Source organism: Sesamum indicum, linkage group LG4 (assembly GCF_026168435.1).
Source record: "Sesamum indicum cultivar Baizhima isolate 11 linkage group LG4, ASM2616843v1, whole genome shotgun sequence".
Taxonomy (NCBI): domain Eukaryota; kingdom Viridiplantae; phylum Streptophyta; class Magnoliopsida; order Lamiales; family Pedaliaceae; genus Sesamum; species Sesamum indicum.
The window spans coordinates 18,166,688-18,193,874 of NC_142660.1; the positions used below are offsets into that span (position 1 = coordinate 18,166,688).

Below are 27,187 nucleotides of genomic sequence, written 5' to 3' on the forward strand. Positions count from 1 at the left end.
GAAAAAAACCCGTGTTACTTAATGGACGTTTTTTTATTTATTTTTACAATCCAATATGATAAAATTAAATGAGTAAAATTCATACTGCATCCGAATTTTGACACTAATTTATACTAAATATTAAGGGAGATTACCTTTTTTATATATCTTCTTTTTTGTCCTTTTATATTTAATTTTTCATCTAACTACACGCACATTTTTACAAAGAATATAAGAACAACTATTTCTATTGCTATTCCATTTTGAAAGAAATACTTGCTAAATCAATAGATATGTATTCATTACTGCACAAATATTTCTTAATTAAAGAGAGAGCTTGTGCGTATTTTCTAACCTTTTCTTTTCTACTTCCTTCCAAGTATCCATTTTCAATGAAGTGTATATTGATTCTTGATAAGCCTTTCTAGTCTTTAACCCACTGCACTTTTAGATTCTTTGACAATGATACTACCTTTGGTATCTTATAGCGTATAATCCCATTAGATGTTCACAAAACCTTCCAAACTTAACTCCAATAATCTTATGAAGTTTTCTTTGTTGAGTTTTAGAGTAGTTGTTGCTATCTTCATGGTTGCAATTCATTCATCTATCAGCTTCTCAATGTTTCAGAAGTCGATAACATTATGGATGCAAGGACTGGAGCATTGTCTTTGCTCAAGGTATATTTTTAGGCACTCTTCTCAGGTTCTGTCCTGAATTTTCTCTTAATCTGGTTCCATGAACATCTGTGTGGCGTTGCTGTGGAAATTCGTACTTTCTCTCTTTGGATGATCCTGTGGAGGATCATTCGTACATGCAACCTCCCAACTAAAAAAAACAAGAAGCATAACACAAGGGGTACAAATACACATAACAATAAAAGCACAGTAACTTCCCAACTAAAAAAAACAATCAATAATGCTTCGGCAAGAAGCAAAACCCTGACACAGGGTGTTTTTCATGCACATAAGAATAGAAACAGTATAGATCGAAAGGCCTACCTTAACTGCTTCCAAATCAGATACTTTGTCAGCTTTTCCCCTCACAAAAAGCCTCCTATACTACCTTAGCTATGTCATGTCATGGAAACAAACAGAAATCTTTTGTCAGGAGCCAACAGACATACATGATCTACTAAGCTGGAGTTGCCACACCACTCCCTAAATGAAATTACACAAACATAATAAATAATTCAAAAATATAAATACCAAATATGCAAGTGCAAGCAATTCAGGAGTACTTCCTCCAAACATTCTGTTACTAGTATCAATGCAACTTGATCTTTGAACCAATTGCTTAATATTAGACATTATGTAATTTTTGTCCCAATTAAACTGGTTCTTTTAAGCAAAAGCACTTGCAGAGAAGAATATGCATGATCTACTTGACCAGAAAGAGCAGGCATAGGCATATGTAATAACCCTTATGGAAAATTTGAATTAATGATTGCCAAAATCCCCATAGATTTGTATTCTTGATACTGAGATCAAGATCAATTACTGACAAAATTAAAATTTAATTACTATTTTACCACAATACACACAAATATGAAAACAAGTGCTGGAAACCACTTGCTGCCACACAGAACCATTCCCAGATTTTTTTAAAGAATACAAAAAGAAGCAAACATGACCATCCTGCAGAGACTCCTATAACCAACTTGAGCAAAAACCGCACCTACAATGGCCCCTTTAAACTATCTACCTTTTCATCAATTTTCTCATCTTTGTTACCACCAAGTACTTTTCAAGTACCAGAATTCTATAGGAAAAAACATCTTTGTTACCACCAACACTTCAAGTACCAGAAGTCTATAGAAAAAAAATTTAAACACACACACGAAATATCATCAGGGAACTCCATGGAGAAATGAAAGGAATATAACAGCCTACCAAAAAGAAACTGAGCAAACAGTGTAGAAAGGGGACACTGAAAGTGCAAAATTACCAACCTTATGGAATAGTATCCTTGCTAGCATCTTAAGATATCAAATAAGATCGAGACTAACCTTGTACGGTGTCGCAGTTGCGAGCGACGGCGTTTGGCGAGGGATAAAGGGAAAGGGAAACTGTTCGCCGGCGGAAATCGAAGCTCCGAATAGCGAAAATCAGAGTTCGAAATAGCAAAAAACAATGTTGCAGCCTCGGGCAACAACGTTTGAGTGGATTTCGCCGGCTGCAGTGGTGGATTTGAGTGGATTTCGTGTTCTCTCAGTCGCCTCTGTCGTCTCTCTCTTTCTCTCGCTAGAAACAAAATAAAACCCTAAGTTTGACTAACAATCAGCATTTTCAAATATAAGGAGGGGTATTTTCATCTTTTACCCTTCACACCAATGTTTAATTCATGTAGGGAGGCAGTGTGCTACAATATTTAATTGACAGGGGGGTAATTTGCTCTTTATTAATAATACGGGGGGGAGGGGGGGTATTTTGCTTTTAACCCTTTTTAAAACAGGAGGAGTTTTTAGCTTTTAAAACACAGGGGATATTATGCTATTTTTCCTCTCTTTTTCTCGATGTCACTGCCGCTTCTCTTCCTTCTTTTATTTTTATCTATAAAAAATAAGGATAAATTGCATAAAATCCCTCTGTATTTTAAAGTTTAGCTAAAAATTCCGTGTTAAAAAAATAGGTAAACCTGTGTTTTCAAAATATTGCACTCTCCCCTTCCGTTAGGTAAACCCTAACAACGTTAATTTTTTTTGCTGAATTGATCGTTACACCCTTCTTATAACAACTGTTGGTCTTCAATTGTAAAATATAATAAGTGAACCGGATTTTAAGTAATTTAAATATATTTTTTATTTATATATTTATATATATATATATTATATAATAAAACTATAAATAATACAATATATATATATATGTGTGTGTGTGTGTATTTGTAGGCGGTGAAGGCCGGCGTCTATGTGAGAGGGGAAGCCGTAGCCGACCAGATTGGGCGACGTTGTCCTCCTTGCGATCACTCCTTTTCATCGCCTCCTTCTGGAAGGGGCGACACCAAATCTAGGCGATAATGATCGCTCAAGCGCTGTCGTTGGTCCGCCACTATGTGCCAGCGACGCAAAAGAAAGTTAAAAAAAATGATCTTTTTAAAAGTAAAGTAAAAATAATCTAACTTTTTAAAATTTTAAATGTTAAATAATTTGAATATTTAATTTAAATATTATTTATGATAAATAATATTATTTAACATAATTCTAGTATTTTGATATTTAATTAGTATTATTTATAAACAAGTAAAATATATTTAAATTAATAATAATTTAATTGAGTTAATAATATATAATTACTATAAGTGACTTTTATATTGCATATAAATTTTTAATTTGAAAAGTGATATTAAATTTGTATTATGTTTTTCAAATTAAAAAATTTTAATTTTAAAAAAAATTATATACTTTTTAGGCATTTTTATATTAACCTAATATATTTCATAAATAAATATAATTTATTATAATATATTTGGACTCAATAAATAATTTAAATTAATTAAGTAAATTTAACTAAAATAATAATATAAATAAATTAATTTTTAAATATATTTAAATATGAAAGAAAGGGGTAAAATGAATATTATGCATTTAAAATAATTCCAAAAAGGCCAAAAAATGAAGTCCACTCACACAATAGGCGAGTATTACACACACTCTGTTAATTTCTAACGAAGAGGGGGTTTTTTATTGTATTTTATAAAGCATAGGGGCTTTTTCCCTTTTTTTTTAAATATAGAGTTTTTAGCTAAATTTTAAAAATATAGAAGATGTTATACAATTTACCCAAATAATAATAATAATATTAAGAACCTAAGTCTACCGGGTCAAACTCACTTTCATGAGTTTTATACCGGGATGGGTCAGATAGACGAAAGTTTCACGAGAGGTGGGTCCCAGTACCATCAAATCCTACCCCATTGCCATCCCCTAAAATAACAAAATCTGAAAAGGAAAAAAAGAAAAGGATAAAAGTGAAGGAAATTATAATTGCCTTACCCTAATACAATTTGAACCTTGTGTTTTTTGACCTTATGTCCTTTCTCCAACTTTTCACGGGGTGCCCTTTAAGAAGATTGAAAGGAGGACACCGTGCGGCTAGCAGTCTTGTAACGACTACTTCCTGTTAATATGTTTGATAGTTAGGACTATTTTATTACAGTCACGCTCTTGAACAATAATTTTAGGAAAAATAACACAATAATAAAATACAACGCAACTTAAAGGAAAATACAATCTTGGAAGAGGGCTCCAACAAGGATCAACGGAAAGCACTCGTGACAACAGCAGATACGGAGGATGCTACGCTACATCTAGCTCAAACGACAACCATGTATTGGCCAAGAGATGACGACACTTGACAAAGTCGCATTTCGCTCATGCCATGCCACTCAAGTGCGTTTTATTCAATTAGATTGTTAGTGATGACGGCAACATTTCACTTTATAACATCACTGCATTCCTACCAAGTAATGCAGTATCAACTTGAACCTGGCAAGTCAAACAAGATTTCCTCATTTTTAGATGCTTCGACCAGTTTCAGCACCTCAACGATGCAGACACAACACAAAATGTTATAACTAACAAGATCAAGTGCATTACGGTCTCGGTGTTTTAACAGAAGAAATATACACTACTAGTAAGGAGATGAAATCAACATATTTTTGTGTTTCCTCTGTAATAAAACAGAGCTGACCAACAAAAATAGAACTGTATCTCTTTATTCAACAACAGGGAAAACAATTTCCACCAACGCAAAATGAATATATGGTATAGTACAAGTCGAACAAGCATCTATTCTCCAATATCCATATCAAGAGAAAACGTGACATCACTCGTTTTCAGTCAATTCTGCTTGACAAAGACTCAGTTCTTTACAGTAGTCACATGCCTCAGAAGCATGGAGACAACATCAGGAGAAATTCTTGACGCCTCTGTCTTGAGGTGCTGGATTTTTGCATCTGTTTCTACTTCAAGGCGCTTCACATTAGCACCCGAGTCTCCACTACTCTGTAGAGCGCAACATGAGAGAGACCAAAAGAAATAAGATCTAGCGTTCTTGTCAATTATACACTAAGAATTGAATACTCTAGAAAAGTGAAAATTACATAGATGCCCCTGAGGTTCAGCATGTTACCCAAAAAAAGAGACTCCAAATTTTGACAAATTACACTAACATCCCTGCTGTCATACTTTATATTATAAATTCCTCCCATGGCCATCCCGTCATCAGGGATGAATTCGTAATGCAGAAATTGACTGCAATAAGTGTAATGTCACTTTACAGAACCTAGGCCATTATGCAAGATGCCCAAATGTCAGGGGATTTTATGCAACCCTTTTGAATATCGTAATCAAAACTTTACAGTCAATAAGCATGTCTGAACACGGAAAGAAATGCACCATGAATCAAGCACAACGGTCTAGTGGTTACCATTGAGTGGCAAAAGCTGTTTCTGATCGTGTTAAATCAGACAACACGGTGAAACTATCCATATTCCAAATAATATGCAAGTGAACAGTTAAAGATGAAATTCCATGTGCTCTTGGATATCATCGATGATGCAATAACACATTCCTATAGAATCTCTCTTTCATTATTCCTTTAAACTCTTACCTCAGCAAGCTTCCTCTGAAACTCAGCTTCCATTTGAGCACGGAATTCAGCAATTTCCCTCTCAGCCTCCTCTTTTGCCTGTTTCAGCCTGGCTTGCTTTGCTGCACAAGCAAGAAACAGCAAACTTATATCAGTAGTTGTGGGAGTCATTCAATGCAGACTTACTAGAGTGAAGAAACCAAACAAATTACTGAAAATAGTTTCAATACGAATATCGGGACAAGCAAATACATAAGCTGGTCGACAATGAGAGCCACGGATTGAGGTATATTTGCACAAAATATATGATACTTTAACTATAGTTGTAGAATATACCTCTTCGTAAGTATTTATGCTAAAAAGTAAAGCAAATTATGCCTAGTGATAGTATACACCAGACAGCATTCTTTGCTTTTGCATATTCTGTTAAGAAATAAAATTTTCTCTTTGTACTTGTTTGGGTGCAAGATCAACTATGGACATAGATCCAGCCAAGTCAAGCTCAAATCAGCTGGCCTTAAAAGCATCCAGATTGACTCGTCTGATAACCCATTCAAGATCTCAGTAATGAGCTTTACATATTTGAGTTCATTATAAAAAATTAACCAGCCGTAGACATCGTAAAGACACAAAAACTTTAGCAGGATTTCTAAATCATAACCCCAGGATTTAATAGCATGCATACCACAACTAACATATGATAGCTGTATAATTCAATTTCTTTATCTTGCATTGTCAGTTTCTCCAGAAAAGGGTTCCTAGAGCTTTTACAGTTGAGTAGGGGGTTGTAGAAACATTAAACTATCGATTCTGAGGGTAAAGAGTTATCACCGGTTTTAGCAGCATTGACAATGTGCTGGGCTTCTTGTTCTGCAGCTAATAAGAGTTGAATCCCGTTCTGGCTACTGGAAGCTGCCATATTGAAGGATATTGAGGCAAGACTGCACTAAGAAAGGATGTAAGTAAATAAAACTCATAGCAAGGGTGAGATAAAATAATAAAAAAAAAAAAAAAAAAAAAAAAAAAAAACACCATTCAATCATACTCAAGCACATCATCGCCTAGGCCTTCCAACTTTATTAAAACATTGAAAGCAGCTCCATCATACAGGAAATACAGATATAAATGTCATGAAACTTAGAAGAAAATATCATTCTGCATTTCAATCCATTCAAACTTGGAAAATGCTAGAGAAATTGATAAATCTCCTCACAATGCATGCACTGTGAATGTTCCTCATTCTTCTCAAGATGCTTATTACTATCAAAGGCCTCAAATCCACCTGCCTCCTAATTTGATAACGTTTGCGGTTCCACAGCGTCAGAAGCTATAATTACTTTACAAGGAAATTCCAATTAAGCTACAGCATCTCCACCAAAATTGGGGTACTTTCAATTGAACTCTGATGCAAATATAGTGGACTCAAATACACTTTAAATGAATTTTTATCTTCAAACCAAATAGGCTTGAGTTCAGTTATTTGAAAATATAATAAAGAATGTTGCATATATTTCTTGTTTAGTTCTGTGGATATAGAAAGTGCCAAATGCATTTTCTTTGGTATGAACAAACTCAGAGATTGGTGTTATTTTCCCGAGAGAAGCCCCAAGGACAACTTAAATCCAGAACATAAACCTTTATTCATGGAGCAAATAGTCAGACTCAGGTGATAGTTTAGATGAAAACTTTATCAACCAGTTGCATGCATCCTTAATGCAAGAAAAAGGTTGCTTATTCTGGCACTAAAAGCCCAAAGCTCTGACTTATCCCGGAAAGGTTAACTACATTGACCATACTACCAACAGAGACAGATGAGCCATAACGTCAGTATTCCCAGGAGCAATTTAAATGGAAAGTCATACAATGTGAATGGAGTCAATGGACGATCCCACAATCACGACCAAACAGCAAAATCAGAATAGACTGCCAATGGGACAAGATCACACCACATGAATTGTCACTACAACTTCCACAATGCAGGATCTCAGGCCAGAAACCTCAATTGTAGAAGGTAACTTAACCAACATACGACAGAAGAAATCAAAATGAAAATCAAGAGTACAAAATAACCACCAATCCCTATGTGCCAGGATCCAGCCATATCCTTGTACAGTCGAGAACCCCACGAACTACATAATGTTAACATTAGATCATACCGAACTACTTGCAAAACAAACAGAAAATTCCTTTCCAACCAAATTAACAAAGAGTTAACAAGATAGGAAACAAGAGTACTAAGTTCGCAAGCAGATTGCAGAATAATCTATAGGTACTATGCATAGCAACAATCTTTATAACCGCATAGTCCAGTTTCCTTTCATTATAACCCATACAAATCACGACGGTACCCTTTCCAACCCAAACAAATACAGTTAACTGCTCAAGCCTGAACTGATCACAATAATATTACTTCTTCCAGAGGCAAGTAACAAATCATCCCGTCACAGAACAAGATCAAAACAAGCATAACACAAAGCAAGTCATCTAGCTATCATTATCATCATTAAATCCCATCAGATCACCATATTCCATGACCAAGATTTCAGTATCCATACAACGAATCACCGCCCCCACCCTATGCCCTCCCCCCTAAATTCAAGAATTAATCCCAGGCTAACATCTTAGCAAAGCTGGTTTGTCTCCTAAACAGATCTACCCCAATCCAACTAACTGCCAGTCAATTAAACAAGAAATTGGACCGGCCCATCAAGATCTAGCCGTCCACCAACACTTGGAACTAAAGAGAATCAGCAAACTAGTAAAGATAGAAAAAATTCAACAGATATTGCTTTGCGAACTCAAAGAAACCGGAGATGGGTGCAGTTTACCTGAACAGAAAGAGATGATAGTTGGGGAGAGGACAAGAACGTGTTGGAGGAAGACAGAAGGGGACTAAGACAGAGACACGGAGGTTTATATGTTGGGCCCAGAATTTACCTCTAAAACCGAGAGAAATTATTTGACTTGTGATTAGAAGTCATGTGGAAGAAAAATAACGGTTCGAATCCAAGGGGAGTTGGTAAACTAGTTTTGATCTCCTTTTCAAAATAAAAGGTGTAGATTTAACAAATAATTTAACTTATATTATATATATTAATAATTTAAAATTAAAAAATATATTATTATTATTATATATAAAAAAAATTAACTACCTTCACCCCACCCCCTCACCCCCAACCCCATCCCACCCCTATCTTCGTTATGTTAGAATCCATAGAGGATTTTTCAAATCGTCGAATCTCCACAAATGCTTTACCAAAATGTGTGAGTAAAAAATCGGCTAAAAATCTCTTTCTATTTTAAAAATAGGCTAAAAACCCTCTGTGTTTATTAAACGTAGCTCAATCACCCTCTCTCCGTTAAATTTAATGGTGTTATTTTTTTTAGAAAATAATCGTTATACCCTTACTTAATATATATTATTTTTTATTTTAATAACCGTTGGATCTTCTTTGATCAAATAATGATCGTTTGATTTAATCAATTAATCTCAACTATTAAATTTTAAAAAAATAAAAGGTCCGATTTAATAAATTATTTAACTTATATTATATATAAATAATTTAAATTAAAAAAATATATTATTATTATTATATATAAGAAAACTAACTACCCTCACCCCACCCCTCGCCCCCCACCCCACCCCACCCTTATCTCCGTTGCATTAGAATCAATGGAGGATTCTTTAAATTGTCGAATCTCCACAAGTGCTTTACCAAAATATGTGAGGCCAATTTTGTTAACATAATCTTGAAGAGACGAGTCTGATGGTGGTGGTCTGCGACCGTGATTTGATCGGACGGTGATGAATCGACGGCAAATTGTTCGGAGGTCGTGGCTTGAGCCCAATCTCTTCAGTTGACGAAAACTCAAATTGAAAGTATGAAAATGTTCCTTTTGAAAAGATGACTGAATGGTACCACTAGCGGCCGAAAACTTATCTGGATGGTGCCGAAAACGTAGAGACAAGTTTCAGGCGCAAAACTCATTTTCTGTTCAGTTCTTTCTTTATTTTTTTGAATTAATTTTTAGTTATATTAATTAATATATATTTTAGTTAATTAAGAATGTTTTAAATAATTATAATAATTAAATATTTTAACTAATTAAGAATAATTATAATAACAATTATTGTAATTAAATATATATTTTAATTAATTAAAATAAATTTAGATTTAACAATTAACAATTATTAAATTATTTGAATTTAAATATAATTCAATTTAATATTTAATATTAAATAAATTTAATATAATTTAATATTTTAATTTAAATTATAAAAAATACAAAAATAAAAAAGGACATTTTAGTAAAAAAGTACCTAAGAAAAAGGTAAAATCCAATTAAAAAAATACCGCAACATGCAAGGAATTTTTCAAATAAAAAGGAGTTTTTAGCCTGACTTTTTAAAATATAAAGGAGTTTTATGCATTTTGTCCGGCAAGAATTTCATAAAACAAACAAAGAGAGTGAAAAACTAATGTAATTGTGATTTATGGGTTCTTTTTTGAATATATATTAATGTCAAAATTCTGCATTAATACAATCCCCTTGTGCAATTTGATCTGTGTTATTAATGCCACATGTAAAGTACGGAAAAATTGTAATTTTGATCCCATATAGTAAAGGGTGTTGTATTTTTTGTTTCTCAGTGCACCAAAAATATTACAACTTTTTATTTTATGGGATCAAAAATAAAACATCTTTTATTATGTGGGACCAAAAATACAATTTTTCCTATAAAGTACGTATGTATATATATATATATATATTTGTCTAAATCTGTACCTTATTATTAAGTGATAGCACCATTTTGGTGTATCACGTTTTTGGTCTGCTAATTTATATAATTTTTAATATTTAATTTAATTAATTAATTTATTGTTAACTTACCACCCTCCCACTCTTCTACACCTCAAACCATCCTTCTAAACCCCCCACATTGCTCGCTCTTTTCAACTTCCACTAACTCTTCATAATTTTTTTAATTTAAATATTTTTTTTATTTCTTTAGTTAAAATATATTTTTAAAAATATAAATTATTTTTTTAAAATTTTTATTTAATTATGCACAAGAATTTGAGTGTGCCACACACACTAGTTTGCATTAATTAACAAAGTTTGATTGAGAATAGATCACGTTGGTTAAATTCATTTTTCCATTCAGTACTTCATGTATTGGGTATATCGATAATCGTCACATACTCTTCATTTTCACGAAAATATGGTATATACCAACTATTTAACTACTCACTACTGATTATAAGTGTAAAATCTACGAGATCGACAATATTATTAATAGGGTTATTTAAGAGTACCTATAAATATTTTTTTTAGTCCCCATATAAAAAAAAAATCCCATTTCGTTGCCTCATTTTAGACAAATAATTCTATGCAATGTGATTTATAAAAGCGTGATGTATATATTACTAATATTTATTTGTTCATTTATAAGGGTATGAAAGTAATTTTTACACATAAGCCACATAATAAACACATACACCCTATTACACTACTGTAACACCTCAACACTATTATAAATACTTAAGATATCATTTTTTAAGACAAGCTCGCTATTCATTGACAGGACAACTCATAACCTACTCTCTTTAAAACATTCTCTCTATACCAATACTAGACTCGAAATGCAATTGTGTGCCGAGAGTTATTTTCCCGTGAAACCCCTTACTCAGTCTCGTACCACATACAAATTGCATAAGAAATCATTGCTAGCAGACTTAAAACCTTTTTGGGATCGCATCATATCTCCAAATAAATTTGTATTTATGTATGATCGTCTCATAACTAATAATGTATTTTTAGCTCTCGAAATTAATGACTTTCTACAATTGGATATGGGGGGAAAGAGTCGTGCAGCTATTAAATTAGATATTAGTAAGGCGTATGATAAAATAGAATGGTGTTCCGATACCCCCTCGAGATCAGGGCTCCAACAAGCCGACCTCTCTCCTCATATTTGTTCCTTTTGTGTACGAAAACTTTTAGTGCCATACTGCAGAATGCTTTTGTGTACGCAGGTCTGATTTAGCTATAAATTGGTTCTTTTTGTCAATTTTTTTTTTAAAAAAAAATCCTTAAATTTCAAAAGATTTTAGTTGATGATGTCTTCAATCAGAGTGAATGAGGCTCGACAAAGATTAGCAATCTTTCTCGAAATAAAAGTGATGAATTATTATTTTTTTTATTACGATCATCAGTATTAAATATCTATATTTAGTAAACATTTATTTTTTTTTTAATTACAATTTTTAATATCAAATATTTATATTTTGTCAAACAACACTATTATTATAGTTGAATAATATCCCACATATTGGTGGGAGTTCGAACCCATGACTTTCATAGTATACGCCAATCTTTAGATATATTATTTCATAAATTTTCAACAATCTACCTCAAAGATAGACATAATACATTATTTACCATTCAAATACAAATATAACCATATTTAGTTTCAATCCAGATTTTTCATATAAGTAAACGGTGAACAAAAAACTTAATGCTAAAATTTTCTAAACCCAGAAAATAATTAATTATTAACAATTATAATTGGATTCAATTGCGGGTCGCGCCTGAGCCAATCCACCCAAAAACCCACGACCCTAGCGGATTCACAAAAATTAAACCCAAACCCGCACACGACCCATTTAATTGGACCCGAAACATCGCGATTTGGGCTGGTCCACGATGGAGCCTCGATTTACCTGGACCCGTTGCCATGCATGCTTTAGGGTTAAATGGAGAAACGCAAATTTTTTATTTTTGAGTACAATGGGAGTGGGTTCGGGGAAAACCCGGGTTTGAATTCAAGATCCTTTCCTTCGTTGAAGAGAGTGATATCAATTCAACGAATGGGTTGTTTGTGGAAACAAGCAAATTGGTAACAGTGAAAAAAGTGGATAAATTCAGGATGAAATGGGAAGTATCACATGAAAACTCAATTTACAAGTGCAAAAAATCCTCAAGTGTAGAAAATATGGTCACATGTCTATATATCTGTCTGCAGAACAATGATGAATATCCCTTTCAAGAGCTTCAAAGAGTTCAGAAACAACTAAAAAACCAGTAGACTAGTCTGTATTCATGATGTATGTTCACAACTAGGACATTTTTGAATAGCCGCAGACATCACATATGATGTATTTACTTTTACCGTACAACAAAAACATAAAGCGCCAACGAAACAAAGGAAATAAAACGAGTCTAAATATGTCATTCTACCCTTATCATATCGAATGGTCGATTCAAACAACTCTTAGGTCGACTCAGAAAGACGACTAGGTGATCAACTAGAGAGGATTAAGCGATATAATAGAGATAATAATGGGCAATAAATAATGGACAATAAACACTTCATTTATATATGTTTCAGCACTGTGACACATTTCATTCAGTTTATAGATCTTTTGTTTGTCTAAGGTTCGGATATGTTGAAGGCCTAATAATATAAAGCAATCCCTGCTATAAACAAATGCAATCAATTTGAAAGGTTCAGGAAAGAAGATTACACATCAAAAATGGTGGATGGGTGGCCACATGAACGAAGCCCTCATTTCTGCAGATGCTGATAGGAACTGCATGTCAGAGAAGAAGAATATCTGTGACGTTTAACATCTGGCTTTATACGAGGCCACTTCTGTAGCATTGTAGCTTCAACGACTTTCTTCAGGAGAAGTGTCCTCGGGAGCATCCATTCGTTGTTAATGGGATGCTTGCGTTTTTCTACCATTTTACGTTTGTGCTAGTGTTTAGTTATGTCCAAAAAGAATGTGTGGCCGAAATCATAAACAAAAATTCAGCGGTTTTGAAGGGTCTCGATCGCCTTTTTCCACTGCATTGCTCTTTGTTTTGAGTCCTCGAAAGACAGAACTTTCTTCGGCTGTATCAGCAAAAGATTCGCTTGCGTGAGGTGTGTAAAGAATAATAGTTGATCCGCATGCAGAAAGTGAAACAAAGCAGTAGACTAGTTACTTTCACTGATCAGTGAATTCAATCCCAAGTTTCTTGAAATTACAATGAAACGACCAGAATAATATCATCCGAACTATAGATGAGCGCATATATTGCGGAAAGAATTGTTTCTAAATTTAGCAACTTTATTCTATGAATGAAATATATCGTACATGCAGCATCACACATTTGCGCTGCTAGTGACTTTCACCCCTGTTTATGAAAATTGAAAAATTATATGAATTTTCTTATAAAATTTTCTTTTTTCCTTTACTTAAAGATCTACAAAATTGCAATGTCATTCAAAGGCCTTTGCAATTAGCCAGAATGCTCAATGGACAGTTAAATGAGTTTCTCCAGTTAGACCAATCAATTTTAATGTTTAAAGACATTGACAATCAGAGAAGTATAATAATTAGACAGGAGGAAGCATGGCTTACTGTGCAAATCTTGAAATGTGAAGGACTCGTGACTTGAACGCTAAGATCGTTAGGATTGTTGGACCATGTTATATTTCCTTTGGCCACCAATTTTGCAGGATCCACATAAATTATCTTTGGTTTATTTGTAAGGATAAGTTGCACTTTCTTGTTTGTTAGTTTCTGCAGTTTCTTGACCATTGAGATCATAAGAACGGATTCACCGGGCTCCAAGAATTGTTTCCTGTTCAAACGGTCAGAAAAGTAAGTTATAAAGTGAAGAAAGTTGACTGATAGCAATAGATGGTTCATATGAAGATTAAACAATAAAGTGAAACTGTAAAGAGTGATCTAATAATATCCCAAGCCATGATTTCCTAAATTCTGAAAGCAATACCCCAAAACAGAATAATAAGAATTCGACACCTTACCATTTCGAATCAAATGAGTCAATTGAAGCAAGCCTAGTTATGCTCCCACCTTCAGAAACCGACTCAGCAGCACCGTTCCCATCATTTGACCTGAGTGAACCATCCCCAATATGTGATGGATTCCATGACGAGTCTTGGTCTTCACCTCCGGTAGACGGAGCCTGAATAATGGAGATGTAGATAATAAGGCTTTGTTTGGAATCCTTTCTCCGAAAGATTTTGGTAAACTTGTATGGAATGGATTTTAAAATGTATTGAGTTGGCAACAAACATTGTGGGCTGGCTGGATTGAAACCAATTCAAGTCATACTTCTCCAAATCTTGAGATTGAAAAGTTGGGAAAAGTTTATGAATCCAAACATAGCATATCATGATATCACCGACTTTTAAGGTGGGCATAGAGATATCCGAAACATAGTCTACAAGTTTGAAGTATATTTGAATCAAAGAAAACTTCCTTTTCCAATCCAATGTTCTTGATTAGTGAAAATTTTCAATGAGGTGGACGGCTACTTTATCTTCCTGGAGATCTGCTAGTGTTCGCATTACGTGTGTTCTTAGAAGGAAAAACCAAAGAACTAAAAATGAAAATGTCTTACTCTTGGCTCCAAAGCAAGAGTAGGCGGGGTTACTTCCCGCAAATTCGTCCAATCAATCCCCTTGAAAAATGGATGGCTCTTGAGTGTAGCATAACCGCCACGTCCTGTACCTGGTCGCCTGCTGGGATCCATGTCCTAGACCAAATATTGCATATTAGTTACGCGGAACTCTTTTTGAAAAAAGGGTGAAAAGGAAGAAGGATTGTGAGCCAATTGAGTGAAATGCCAAAATTTATGGGTTATATGAAAAAGTTAGACAAGTGGCGAAAAGAACTCTTTTGAAAAAAGGGTGAAAAAGGAAGAAGGATTATGAGTCAATTGAGTGAAATGCCGAAATTTATGGCTTAGATGAGAATAGTTAGACAAGTGGCGAAAAGACATTGACCAAAATATACACTCATATAAGGCGGAACATTGAGTGGAATACTGATGCCCTCTCTCGGAACGTGTTCTACTTTGGTGAACCTAATCGAACAGTCAAGGTGAAAGATTCTGAATTTGAAGACAACTAAGTATTAACAGAAGTTCAATAAGAAGTAAGTGTAATGGAGTTGGGAACCTTTTCTCCCTACTGTAGCATTCCAATTCCTAAATCTTGTCGAAGAATCTAAGATATGATGCATTGATGCTCATAAAAAGTAGATGCACCCGTATCACGTACTCAGATATGATATATTGATATGTTAATCCCAGACATATGTCATACTTCATAGTGTCCAAAAGATTAAAGAAAACATACAAATATAAATCGTGTAGTAAAAAAGTAAAAAATACAAATATCATAAATTTGATTATTCACATAATTTATATCCTGATTACATTTTGTTTATTTATGCTTTTTGCCTTTTGGGTGTACATATATGCAACGACTTAATTTTCATCTTGTAATACAATCGTTTTAATTTTACACAAATACTAACATTATATCTTATAATATTCTTTTTTCCTCAATCTCAATAAATTATTTCCTTTCAGCTGCCCTATCCAAATTGTAAGATATCTTGTACTCTTTATATATACCATCGCCATATCTCAATCATATCATGTCCATATCCGTGCAACACAAGTATATCAATATAAAGAGTAGACAACATCTTAAAAAGATTAAACGGACCTATCAACTTGAGCACAAGAAGAAAAAATTAAATAAATAAAGCACTAAAAAGAAAGCTTGGCAAGTTCATTTTACCAATAATTGATCAATGAGATCTCGTGCTTCTGCTGAAAAGTAATTTGGAAATCTGATATCTCTAGCAATAATTCGCTGGAAAGTTAACCATTCGCTAGCGTCTTTAAAAGGAGAAGTCCCTGAAAGCATTTGATACAATGTGCATCCAAGTGCCCAAAGGTCATTCCTGGTTAAATGTGTTCGAAAAATTAAATAAGTCATTTTGAAGCTAGAATAGTACTACAGGTCAAATTAGAAATAAATTTCATTGAAAGAGATTTGCCTGGGAAGAAATATTTTGCCAAAATTAAGCCAGTTGATTATTTCATAAACAATATAAGATCATTACACAAGAAAGAGGAGTTTCAAGTACAAGGTAACTACCCAAAAGTTGCCGGAGAGGAATTGAGAACTTCAGGAGGTACATAAGCAGCGGTTCCCACAAACGTGCATGCTTTGTCATCTGCAGATTTTTACCAAAACGACAATAGATCAGCGTACTATTCTTTGAGGAATTATTACTTTTTCCCAGGAGTATCGTTATAACCACCTGATGCCGCATTTGGAAGAAGAGTTATCCGGCTACCTTGCATAGGCTTTACACTACCAAAATCAGCAATCTTGATATGTCCATCTGCACTAAGCAGCAGGTTCTCCGGCTGCATTTTAGAAACTATTAGTATCCCAAGTATGATAATGGAAAAGCTTTTATCAACATCACAAGGTACCTTAATATCTCGATGTATCAACCCCATACTGTGTATATATTCAAGAGCATCCACAACTTCAGCTGCATAGAAACGAGCCTCATCCTCAGACAAACGACCTTTCTGCACCAACAAAACCAACTATGTCAAAAGGGCAGAGTTTGAACCGGCAGGAAATAGATAATATTGATTAGTTATAGAACATAGAAGCAGCAAAAGATAAATCTTTCAGAGTAGAGTGCTTATTTTCCCTTTTCTAGTATTAACATATACTAAGGTTTTTCATATTGCAAATTGAATACAAAAACTCCTATGCATCTGTGAAGGCTAAATGGCAGGAACAAATCGATTTCATGTTATATCTCAAACAAATTTGATATTTTGCCTCCTACATTCATCCTAAATATTGTCCAGACCAAACAAAAGAAAAGAAGGCCACATGCTCCATATTATTCTCTTACTCCTACACTTTCTTGGCCTATATTATTTCATTGAAGTTATAATTTAAGGACACCATGAAAGTACACCTGATTCTAAGTAACACAGTTACTTACCCTGGTTATTTGATCAAAAAGTTCTCCGCCTTCACAGGATTCAAGCGCCATGTCTTTAGAATATGAAATGCAGGAACATCAAATTACTCTTCAATCCAGAAAAATCAACCAACATAGCAAATGAACATAGTGCAATCAGACAAGAATACTTACAGAGCGAGAAAGTATCTTGGAAAGTAAAAAACAACCGTACTACACCAGGATGATCTAGCTGGTCTAATACTATGCGCTCCAACTTTACATAAGCTGTTTTATTTTCCTTTGTGATGAACTTTTTATCCATGATCTTCATAGCATAAACGATTCCTGTGTCTTTCTTCTTTGCTCTGACAACCTTTTGATATCACAGATTAAATAAATAGACGCTTTGACAGCACTGTATGCATAAGAACTAATATCAACGATAAAGTGAGCAACTGTCCTGAGAGTATAGGCAATTCATAAGAACTAATATCAAAAACAGAATGAGCAATCTGAAATTAGTATAGATGATGCATAAAAACTAGCATCAACAACAAGCTGAGCAATTATCCTGACACAAGTGGAGATAAATGAAGATTCGCAGTTGATAACCAACCACCATTCAAATGTTAATACGATCCCACAGCATAAATCTTGAAAATGTTTGAGGAAACTTAAGTGATGACAACTTAAATTAAGATAAAAGTTCATAGGAAATGCCTAAAAGAATGTATGCTGGGTAGCATAGGCAAATTTTCCTTTTTTGAACTTTTCAGCATAAGCAAATTACATATGCAGTACCAAAGAATAAAATTTTATCCATCTTCCCCAAAAGGCTGTGAATGTTTGGTAGCACGTCATGCCGCGAAACAAATTGGGTTGTAACAATTTGGCAAACCCTGTTCACCAGCAGGATAGATGCCTAATCACATTTATTTTGAGAGGTTTACCATTAAATCTGAGAACAGGACGCCCACGAAAAGAAACTTTTTCTTGACATCTGAGGTTCTATGATTCTATCCAATGCCTACCATCAGTAAACAAACTCCAAGAAGGGCTATCTGGAAGCTTCTAAAAGAAGGATAGCTCCACAGACAAGTAATATTGCCAGAATAGAAAAATAGTTAGAAACATTCTCCATGTATACAGAGCTGCAAAGCTTTCAACTTACAGTGGCAGAAGACGGTATTTCAAAGAATTCATCACCAGCATCATACTTTATTTTACAATTGTGCTCTCGAAAGCTTGTCCTAATACCACCAATTCATGCACCATACTGTTTCTCTTCTTTCAATAGCCAAGCCCAAATTCAAGATGTTCATGTCCATAAACATCAACTGTCCTGGATGAAGTCCATAGTTTACAAAAGAAATTTCCCGAGTTACAAACATCAACTGAAGCTGCTTTTGAAATTATATATTCCTGCATAACTTCCTCATATCCAAATCCAATTGTGAACCATCTTATGACAGTAAGACCTCAAACAAAACTTGTTCCATTGTGTTAAAAATGTTGCAGTAGGCTCCACCTAAACTCAGTATTCAAGAGAGTCCTTCAGAACCTTTTGATAGGATCAGTAAATAGATTTGCACCATACATTCTTACTGAGATGGGAACTTCCGTTGCAAATTAATGCAAAAGGGTCTAATTGCTAATCAGCTTGTGAGGAGATAATAGACATTCAGTACTCAATAGTCAGCTATAGATGCTCTAATCCCTACCTTATCAGGGTCACAAACACGGACCATTTTCCCTGCTCCTCCCTAAGCAAACGTTACTAAATGGAACAAGATACAAAAACATCGAAATTTGCAAAATTCCAATCAAATTTTATGCTTCTTCCGTTTCCAAGTCTCATCACCTATGAGAGGACATGCAAATAACTCTTTCAAGAGAATCAACCAACTAACTAAACAAAAGAAAAGGGAAAAGTAGGGAAAAGAACAGAGAGACAGAAGAAAATGAACAGAACCCATCACAAAAAATACAGAGAAACAACACAAACAGAAAGATTAAGATCCAAATAACAGAAGTAGATAAAAGAGTGTGAAAGGGAAACATGAAGAAAGGGGAAAAAATCGGACCTTGGAATAAGAACCTACACCATAAATCTTCCCCAATTCAAAATCTTGAATGCTAAAATTCTCCTGGGGTGCTCTAAACGCAAAGCTCTTAGATCTCTGAGGATTACTATTATCCATATTACTGGATGAAGAACTGTTGTTCTCAATCCTCAGCTTTGCATCAAATTCCTGCTCCATTTTATCAACTGGCCCTCCTCCCTTCTCCAACCAATGCCAAAATTACTTTCCCCCAAATTTTTTCTCCAACTCCCACTACATGCAGAGAACAAAACCAATAATTCTCTATTTATTTGTATCTATATCTAACCTGTATATAAACAGTTTTTTTCCTCTATATCTCTCTTTAAACACAGGCGCTCTCAGCTTTCTCCCACTTGGAAAAAGAAAATCTTGGAACAAGAGTTGGATTTAATTTTCGCAGCCCCCAATGAAAAGGGTATGTGAAGACCGTTGAACAGCAGGAAAACAATCTGAGAAACCTGAGAGAAGAGAGCCCATCACGCATAGATCAAGATTCTCTTTATATATTCTCTTTGAGACAGCCATCTGATAAAGCAATTTCAAAGAGGCCCAGAAAAAGCAAATGATTCCATACACAAGTTTTGTGTATAAACCAACGTATTCTTGTATTTCTTTTTGTGTATATGTACGCAAAATGTGTATCAATATCTGAAAAAGGTGAGACCTTTACTGAATTTCTCAAGGCCCTTAAAGAAAAGAAAAGCTATGAAGGTGGGATGAATGGAATGGAAGGGAGAAATGTATATGTAGTATGCATGTATGGGGATTGAAGAGCACATGAAATTAAATGATGGGCATCATGTCTTGGTTTTTCCACTTTCTTTTCTCTTTTGTTGAATCATTGGTATTTTCACTTAATCCGATCAAACCAATGCTGCTATCAAAGTGTATGTATAGGTATAGCAATAATTCTTTTCTTTTTCAACTATTTTATTGATTATTTTCTCTATCTGTAGTTATTAGGGGACACCAAAAGGGAGGAGAGAAGGTGATGGTAACCCTACCCTTGATTTGGGGGGAACCCCTTCAAAAATGTTCTGACTGGAGACTGGTAATTTTGACTGTTAAAAGTAAGGGACTATTCCTTCGAAATTAAGATAAAATTGCACAAGAACCCCCCTATTTTGGAAAATTTTCAAAAAGCTCCATATAAGAGAAATATAGCCAATATTGTGTTTCATGAACGAGTAATAAAAAAAATACGTGCACTACACGTAATAACATATGACATGACCTAGATCTTAACCAAAGTCATTCAAGGGCTATGTGGAGTGAATTCAATTGTGTGTGGTGTGTTTGCAACTTATTGGATGGCCAGGGTTAATTTTGGGTGTTTTATATGTGACCTAGTCACAGCACACCAAGAAGTCTTGACCTAGCAAGACTCCGACAACCATCTAAGACCTTTAAGGCACATTGTGGCTGATTCTGGTGCATCCTAAAGCACCAATTCTACCACACCACACCCAAGGAGGAGGAGCAACTCGTCCTTGGCCTAACCATGGTCTAACGAAGGTTTTTGGCTTGCATTTTAATAAACCAAGCTTGATTACTTAAAATTAAATCAAACCCACGTCTAATGGACTTAAACCAAACCTATTGTGATTTATAAACCCAACATTAAAATATCGTTTAATCGAATTAAAAGATCTAAGTCTTTTATTATCTCTCTTTCAATTTATAAATTGGACCAACCCAATAAAATTAATCTAATTAATTTAATGGCTTCTAATTAATCTAATTCATTAAATTTCAATTCACCCATCCAATGGATTGGTCTAAGTAAATGATCTAATCATTTATTCTCTCTAAAGATTAATTTAATCTAATTTAATTAATCTAACTCTTCTGAAATTAATTTCAAATTAGTTCCATCCTGTTATAGTGGTAGGGTGTGATTTTTTAAGTTCACCCTCAGCTAGACTTAGGTGTATGTGACCAACACAATTAATTACATTCAATTTAATTAGTTATTTTCAATTATCTCATAACCGAAAATAACCCTTTACCATGGGTGGTCGTCTAGCAACAGTCCATACCACTAGACTAGGTGAATAATGGGTGAACATTTAGGCTCCAAGTCCAGACAAGTATGATCCTACTATCAACCGTCTCCTGGTCTTAGTCTAAGGTATGTAATTGGTTGTTGGTTCCCTTCCTTGACTAGGCAATAATGTTTAATACTCGAGATGTATTGAATCTACTAATCCGATCTAGGAAATCGATCCTCGATCGATCAATTGCTTTGACCAAAGACTTTTAGAGTCTAAACCATCTCAGAGAGCATAGGAGAATTCTCTGTCATATACTAACAGGGGATAGATCCTCTCTTGGAATCCATCTTCCTCACTACATACTCTGACTGCACTAGACAATATGATGACCATATCTCACGACACAACCACCGCTCACCAAATCAAAGATACAGTCTTCGTATGCACGTGACTGTCATGATTCCTAGAAGTCCGAGGACTAATCTAGTACTATCGGAATCGGGAATCCTAGCCATACCGACCAAGCCTTAAGAGACTTTCATATGAAGACTCCGCGAGTCAGTTCAGTCAGTCGTCTACTTTGCCAACTACCTACTAAAACTGCACAGAAGACCTACGTCTCCTGTCGATGAAACTCGGCTGCAATATTTAGTGCAAGTGTCTATAGGACCCTCAATTCTTTGTCTCAAGGTTTTTGACTTGGAACGTTTCAGACAGACCCTCAGGAGTTGATTTTATGGCTACCAAACCTATGTGCAGCCCAACTCCACGAGTTAAACTTTTCAGTCTGTGGGCATTTCATTGCGATATTGAAGCTCAGTTCAATATTAGTGGCAAGCATAACAAAACACAATACCAACTTGATGAATTCTTACTGTATTCATAAATTTAATATTATCTGATAAAAATTAAATGACAAACAACCAATCCAATTGGCTTTTGGTCACCCATTCTAACAATCTCCCATTTGACCATTAATCCAATTACCCATGTCACTCAAAACCTTCTGAGCATGAGCAATCTACGATACCAACTCCATTTTGTGGGTGTACTTTATTTTCTACTGAGCTACACGGTCCAATCGTGTATTTTCTTCACCATTGTTGCCTGCAGATGGTTGTTATTTAAGAATTTTCATGGATGTTTTGATGAGATCTCAGGCCGCCTCCAAGGCTACAACTGGGTCGATTGTGCTGGGCACCACATCAATCCAATGGTTGCAGTTTTTCAATCCAAACCACTTTCCAAGACCAACTTGTTAAAGTCGTCCCACATTTGACTTTTAAGATGGGATGTCTGCTTGAAAACCTTTCAAGCGACCATGCTCACCATCAAGTCAGAACGTGCATATACTTTGAGGACTTATCCATTATTTACATGAATCTGGAAGCTAGTATCGCTTTAGCCTTTACCAAAACAACTCTCCACAAAACGTATGTCAAAAACACTTTCTTAATCCTTATTCAGGTATTAAAGATTGCTCCTGACAACTGTCTATTGCCACATCGGTGTATTTCCAATATATATTGTGTCATGCACAAACCATACACAACATCAGGTCCAACACACTGAACCAACACTTTCGTGCTGCCTATAGCAAAAACGTAGGGTATATCCTAGACATATGAGCTTTCTCATCCATTAGACGCAATTGAGTTTTGAACAACTTAAACTTTCTCATCAGTCAACCATGACTAAGCCTCGAATAGCTTGTGCTTTCTCATCAGTCTCCCTCAAATGATTCTTGAACAACTCATCCTTTATAGGAATCTAATTTCTTTTATGGAGAATTTCGTGTAGAATTATATTAGTACCTTAGTGTTTCCCAAACATCTTAACCTCATTCTAAATGAGTAATTTTACACACTAAACGCATTGAAACTCAACCCAACTCCTACTAACCTTGGGCTCATTATATCAAATCATACCCAATACAATTCTTTGATAAATCGAATATTCCAGTTATGTGAAGTCTCAAACTCAGTTTGAACTTCTTAATGAATCCTTAGGCACCAAGCCATTGATTCTAGAACGATGTCCCACATTACTCCCCTTTATGTCCTATTGGATTATAATCCAATCCCACGGACAAGCAAGAACCGGGATATGGTCAGTTAGAGATAATTTTGATTATACAACCCTCCTGTATATCTATAAGGTTCTTCCCCTATAGTTGTCTTTTTCATGAGCACTGCTGCCCATCTATACTCATTGGCATCTGTGTAGACTACCAATTCGTCTACGTCTTATGGTATAGCAAGCTTTGACAGGTTACTGCAAACCTGTTTTAGCTCCCGAACCATCTTCGAGAGGATTTCTTTCCATTTTCACTTTGAACTTTTCGTTTTCTTCAAAAGTGGTCAGAAATCCTTCCTGTATCTTGCAAGATCTTTAATGAAGATCCCTGCAAAATTAACAACTCCCAAGAAGCTCTGCAAATGCTTCTTGTGATTGAGTACGTATGGAAAATTGTGGACTTTCTCCACAATATGGTCCTGTAACTCAATTCATATTTCGTCGATAAGAATTCCTAAAAATTCAATTATATTGACAGCAACAGTAGCTTTCATCTCAGAAGCACTTATCCTTCTTTATGACATGCGTTTATCTCTCTTAATACCTTGATAGTTAATTACCAACCTGCGTTTACCTCTCTTTATCTCACCATGATTTCTAACTAGAAATCCACGGCTACTATAGGTATATACTCCAGGGTCGATGAGTCCAAGACCGATATACTCTTTGATAATCATATGCATATCCTTCTTATCCTCCATATTCATCTGGATAGGTTTGTATCGAACGTACTCGCACTTGCATTCTTCCTTGACTTTCAGAGTAGCTTCGATCTTGTTCCTATCCCACCATGCTTTCATTGAAGTTCCTCTCGATAAGTCTCTTGACATTCTCAAGAGAAAACTTGATTTTCCCGCTAATATCTAGCGATTTTATTTCCTATAGTGCTTCCTTAAGGTTCCTAATTTCTTTCTCGGATTCCTTGTAGAAGCCATCACTATTGTGAGGCCCTATTGCCTGAAAGACAAAAGAACCTTACTAAATTTTTGCTAATCCTGCATTTTTGGATGAGTTAATCTGGCATCGAAATCACCATGTTTGCTGCGAAACTCTATAAGCATTATCCTGTTAAATGCCTTTTCTCTTTGCAACACCTCTATCTCACTACCACAGTTAATACTAAAGATTAACAGATTTCTTTGATTATCCTGCATATATCTTGCAAACATTTGAATGAAATTGTTACCTAGCAAGATATCAATACCTGTATCATGGAAGTAAACAAGAGGTGTTTTAACCTTAAACCAGGGTGATCTAAATGCTCATTCGATCATGATCTTGGTTTCTCGTATTTCCTTATTGAGTATTAGAATTTTCTGTGAAAAAACCCCTTCCTGCAATAAGGGGTAAGGTTTCCCTTGCTTCTTTAGGGATAACATCAAGTTTTGTCGTGCAAATCCCTGATCCTGAATCAATATAAGTTGCAAAATGCTCTATCTTATATTGATCATATAACATACCAACAAATATGTATATTGAAAAGGGACTCGTCATTTAATCCTTATGGTAACACCATCAAGACTGAATTCCATTTCATTACCTTTTTCCTCCCCATGGTTTATGATAATCAAGGAAACTTAACCCCAAAGTCAAACTCCCATTTTCTCGTCCTGCAACTAGAATTTCATGGCATGCTATTTCTAACATGCCTTTATATCTACCAACAACAGGTTGCTGCAAATGATATAAGTCATCCATTCTTTAGGGCATCTAAGTTTTACTTTATCTACCCTAATCTCTTGAGGAGTTATATCTTTTAATAACTCTTTGTCCTTCCTTTTGTAGCTTATGATCCTATCTTCCGAAAAGGACATTCTGCTATCAAACTCAGTTCTAGAGCTAATTGATCTAAAACTGGATGATCTTTTATAACAATATGGAAACCACCCATTCTAGGTATCCTAATCGGATCTTGTGCCATAACCTTAGAAAATTCCTTAAAAATTCTAGGAATCTCTATGTAGTCTTTCCTAAAAAACAAATCTGAATGATGTGTATTGGAAAGGGTATAAGCAATTCTATAAGTTATAGAATATGGTCGATTACCTTCTTTCATTAGATCTTTACTTCTAAAATTCTGATGAAGGGTCAAGACTCTGCTGAAATCCTGGTCTGCTAGGTAGTATGTAGTCCTAAAATGAATGCCAAACGTTAATTTTTCTGCATACAGATTACCTATCATTGTCCCAAGGAAACCATCTTTCAAGTTATTGATTCTTCTATCCATTATTGATAAATGTATTTCTGAATTAATTCCTTCCTTAAAAGTTGCTTTTATTACTACTTCAATAGCTCCTATGTGGAACCATTTCATAGTAACAACTACTTCTTCTTTAAGCTTACTCAATTCTTCAAGAATTTCTTCTTGAGGAATCAGTTGCATTTCCATCACATTACTAGTAAGTTCCATAGGTATAGCAAACTCACCTAAACTTACTTTGTAGGTTATGTGATGCTCTCTTCGGTTCAGTCCTATCTAGTTCAGGACTTTCCCGATGCATCTAATTCTAAATCCATCGTATGGGGTAAGGTTGGAGTCTTGTCGCATGATTCTTTCCACAGTTTTGTTTGACACCGTCATCCTGGAAAACAATCCTGATAGGCTTTCAGAGGTTTGAAGCCTATCTCCCTCGTTGTAATTACTCTGACTCGGTTGAAGGTCCATCCAAATTAGTCTCTATTTCTTCCTCATAGACATTTTTTTTCTGTTGGAATATTTTTGAATTGTTAGGTGGGTACTAAAGAGCCATAGTAGGCTGTGTCTAGAATGTTATCCGTGGCTTCAAATTTTCTCAATTCACCATGATTTTACAGGCAGTCAGGAGAGCTATGTCCTCTTGGTCCGTAAGTCCAGCATTTGCAGTTTTTGAAACTTTCATTGGCTTGGGTATGGACCCGTCCGAAAGTTATCTTTGTAGATGTTCTTCCTGTGGATCTTGCATCTGTTTGTCTAGATCTTTGGGATGAAGCCCTTGTTGGTCTTATTTTCTGTTCAGATTTGTATGATCTGGCTTTTGGCTTGGACCACCATGATCTTCGTTGGGAAAAGGTTCTTTTGAAAATCCTTGGGTAGGAGACACTATTTTGCTTCCTACCCTTCCTTGGCTCGCTCGATTCTCCTATAATAGTTGGAAAATCATTGTTATCGCAACAGAGAGGGGTTGCTTGATCTTATCTCTCAGCCTCTTCATGTTTTTCTAGATAGATATTTGATAACACCAATCCTTCAGTTTGTCTTTAAGGAAAGACATCCTCCTTGCAACTGAATCTAGTTGTTCTTCAGGTACTTTGTATGACTGGATGAACATTTCCCTCCATGGACTACATATTTTTGCAACAAACATTGGAGCTGCTACATCCATCACTACTCCACTGTGGAAGAAATATTCTGAAACCAATAGATATATTCATCTATTGCGCAAATACTTCTCAATCCAAAGGTAACAGCTTGTGCATATTCCCTAGCCTTTTCTGCTCTACTTCCTTTGAAGTAACTATCTCCGATGAAGTGTATCTTGATAAACCTTCCTAGCCGATCTGCTATTGCGCCTTTTGAATCTCCGGCAAAGATGCTGGCTTTGGTATCTTTTGGGGTATTATACCATTCGATCTGCACAGAACCCCCCAAACTT

General features: G+C 35.1%; 2 protein-coding genes across 5 annotated transcripts; both read right to left on the reverse strand.

Annotated features, from left to right (window-relative positions):
• Positions 1-4,666: 4,666 nt before the first annotated feature.
• LOC105174174 (V-type proton ATPase subunit G 1) lies at positions 4,667-8,558 on the reverse strand. Of its 2 annotated transcripts, none has more exons than XM_011096183.3 (4): positions 8,399-8,558; positions 6,402-6,511; positions 5,592-5,692; positions 4,667-4,984 (listed from the first exon to the last, which is right to left on the reverse strand). In XM_011096183.3, the coding sequence occupies exons 2-4, from the start codon at positions 6,487-6,489 to the stop codon at positions 4,841-4,843; spliced, it is 333 nt and encodes a 110-aa protein (XP_011094485.1). In that variant the 5' UTR covers positions 6,490-6,511; positions 8,399-8,558; the 3' UTR covers positions 4,667-4,840. The 2 variants fall into 2 exon arrangements, with proteins under 2 accessions (XP_011094485.1, XP_011094486.1); XM_011096184.3 differs by having other exon boundaries at positions 6,402-6,516; positions 8,399-8,546.
• Positions 8,559-12,926: 4,368 nt separating this feature from the next.
• On the reverse strand, positions 12,927-20,351 carry LOC105174172 (3-phosphoinositide-dependent protein kinase 2). Of its 3 annotated transcripts, XM_088879858.1 has the most exons (12): positions 19,465-19,583; positions 18,552-18,722; positions 17,573-17,753; positions 17,420-17,472; positions 16,887-16,988; positions 16,709-16,817; positions 16,543-16,621; positions 16,180-16,345; positions 14,991-15,125; positions 14,392-14,552; positions 13,982-14,204; positions 12,927-13,470 (listed from the first exon to the last, which is right to left on the reverse strand). In XM_088879858.1, exons 3-12 carry the CDS (start codon positions 17,709-17,711, stop codon positions 13,387-13,389), a joined length of 1,251 nt encoding a protein of 416 aa, XP_088735984.1. In that variant the 5' UTR covers positions 17,712-17,753; positions 18,552-18,722; positions 19,465-19,583; the 3' UTR covers positions 12,927-13,386. The 3 variants fall into 3 exon arrangements, with proteins under 3 accessions (XP_088735984.1, XP_011094484.1, XP_088735985.1); XM_011096182.3 differs by lacking the exon at positions 18,552-18,722 and having other exon boundaries at positions 19,465-20,351; XM_088879859.1 differs by lacking the exon at positions 18,552-18,722 and having other exon boundaries at positions 17,573-17,795; positions 19,465-19,597.
• Positions 20,352-27,187: the final 6,836 nt, after the last annotated feature.

What these genes read in the sequence shown, in the direction of transcription:
- LOC105174174 (XM_011096183.3), bottom strand. Translation starts at nt 6,489, where the DNA reads ATGGCAGCTTCCAGTAGCCAGAACGGGATTCAACTCTTATTAGCTGCA. An exon ending in TGTCAATGCTGCTAAAACCG is followed by an intron (nt 5,693 to 6,401) that starts GTGATAACTCTT and finishes TTGCTTGTGCAG; the next exon opens with CAAAGCAAGCCAGGCTGAAA. An exon ending in TTCAGAGGAAGCTTGCTGAG is followed by an intron (nt 4,985 to 5,591) that starts GTAAGAGTTTAA and finishes TGCGCTCTACAG; the next exon opens with AGTAGTGGAGACTCGGGTGC.
- LOC105174172 (XM_011096182.3), bottom strand. Translation starts at nt 19,641, where the DNA reads ATGGAGCAGGAATTTGATGCAAAGCTGAGGATTGAGAACAACAGTTCT. An exon ending in CTCTTGCTTTGGAGCCAAGA is followed by an intron (nt 14,553 to 14,990) that starts GTAAGACATTTT and finishes TCCATTATTCAG; the next exon opens with GCTCCGTCTACCGGAGGTGA. An exon ending in CACATTTCAAGATTTGCACA is followed by an intron (nt 13,471 to 13,981) that starts GTAAGCCATGCT and finishes TTGCTGATACAG; the next exon opens with CCGAAGAAAGTTCTGTCTTT.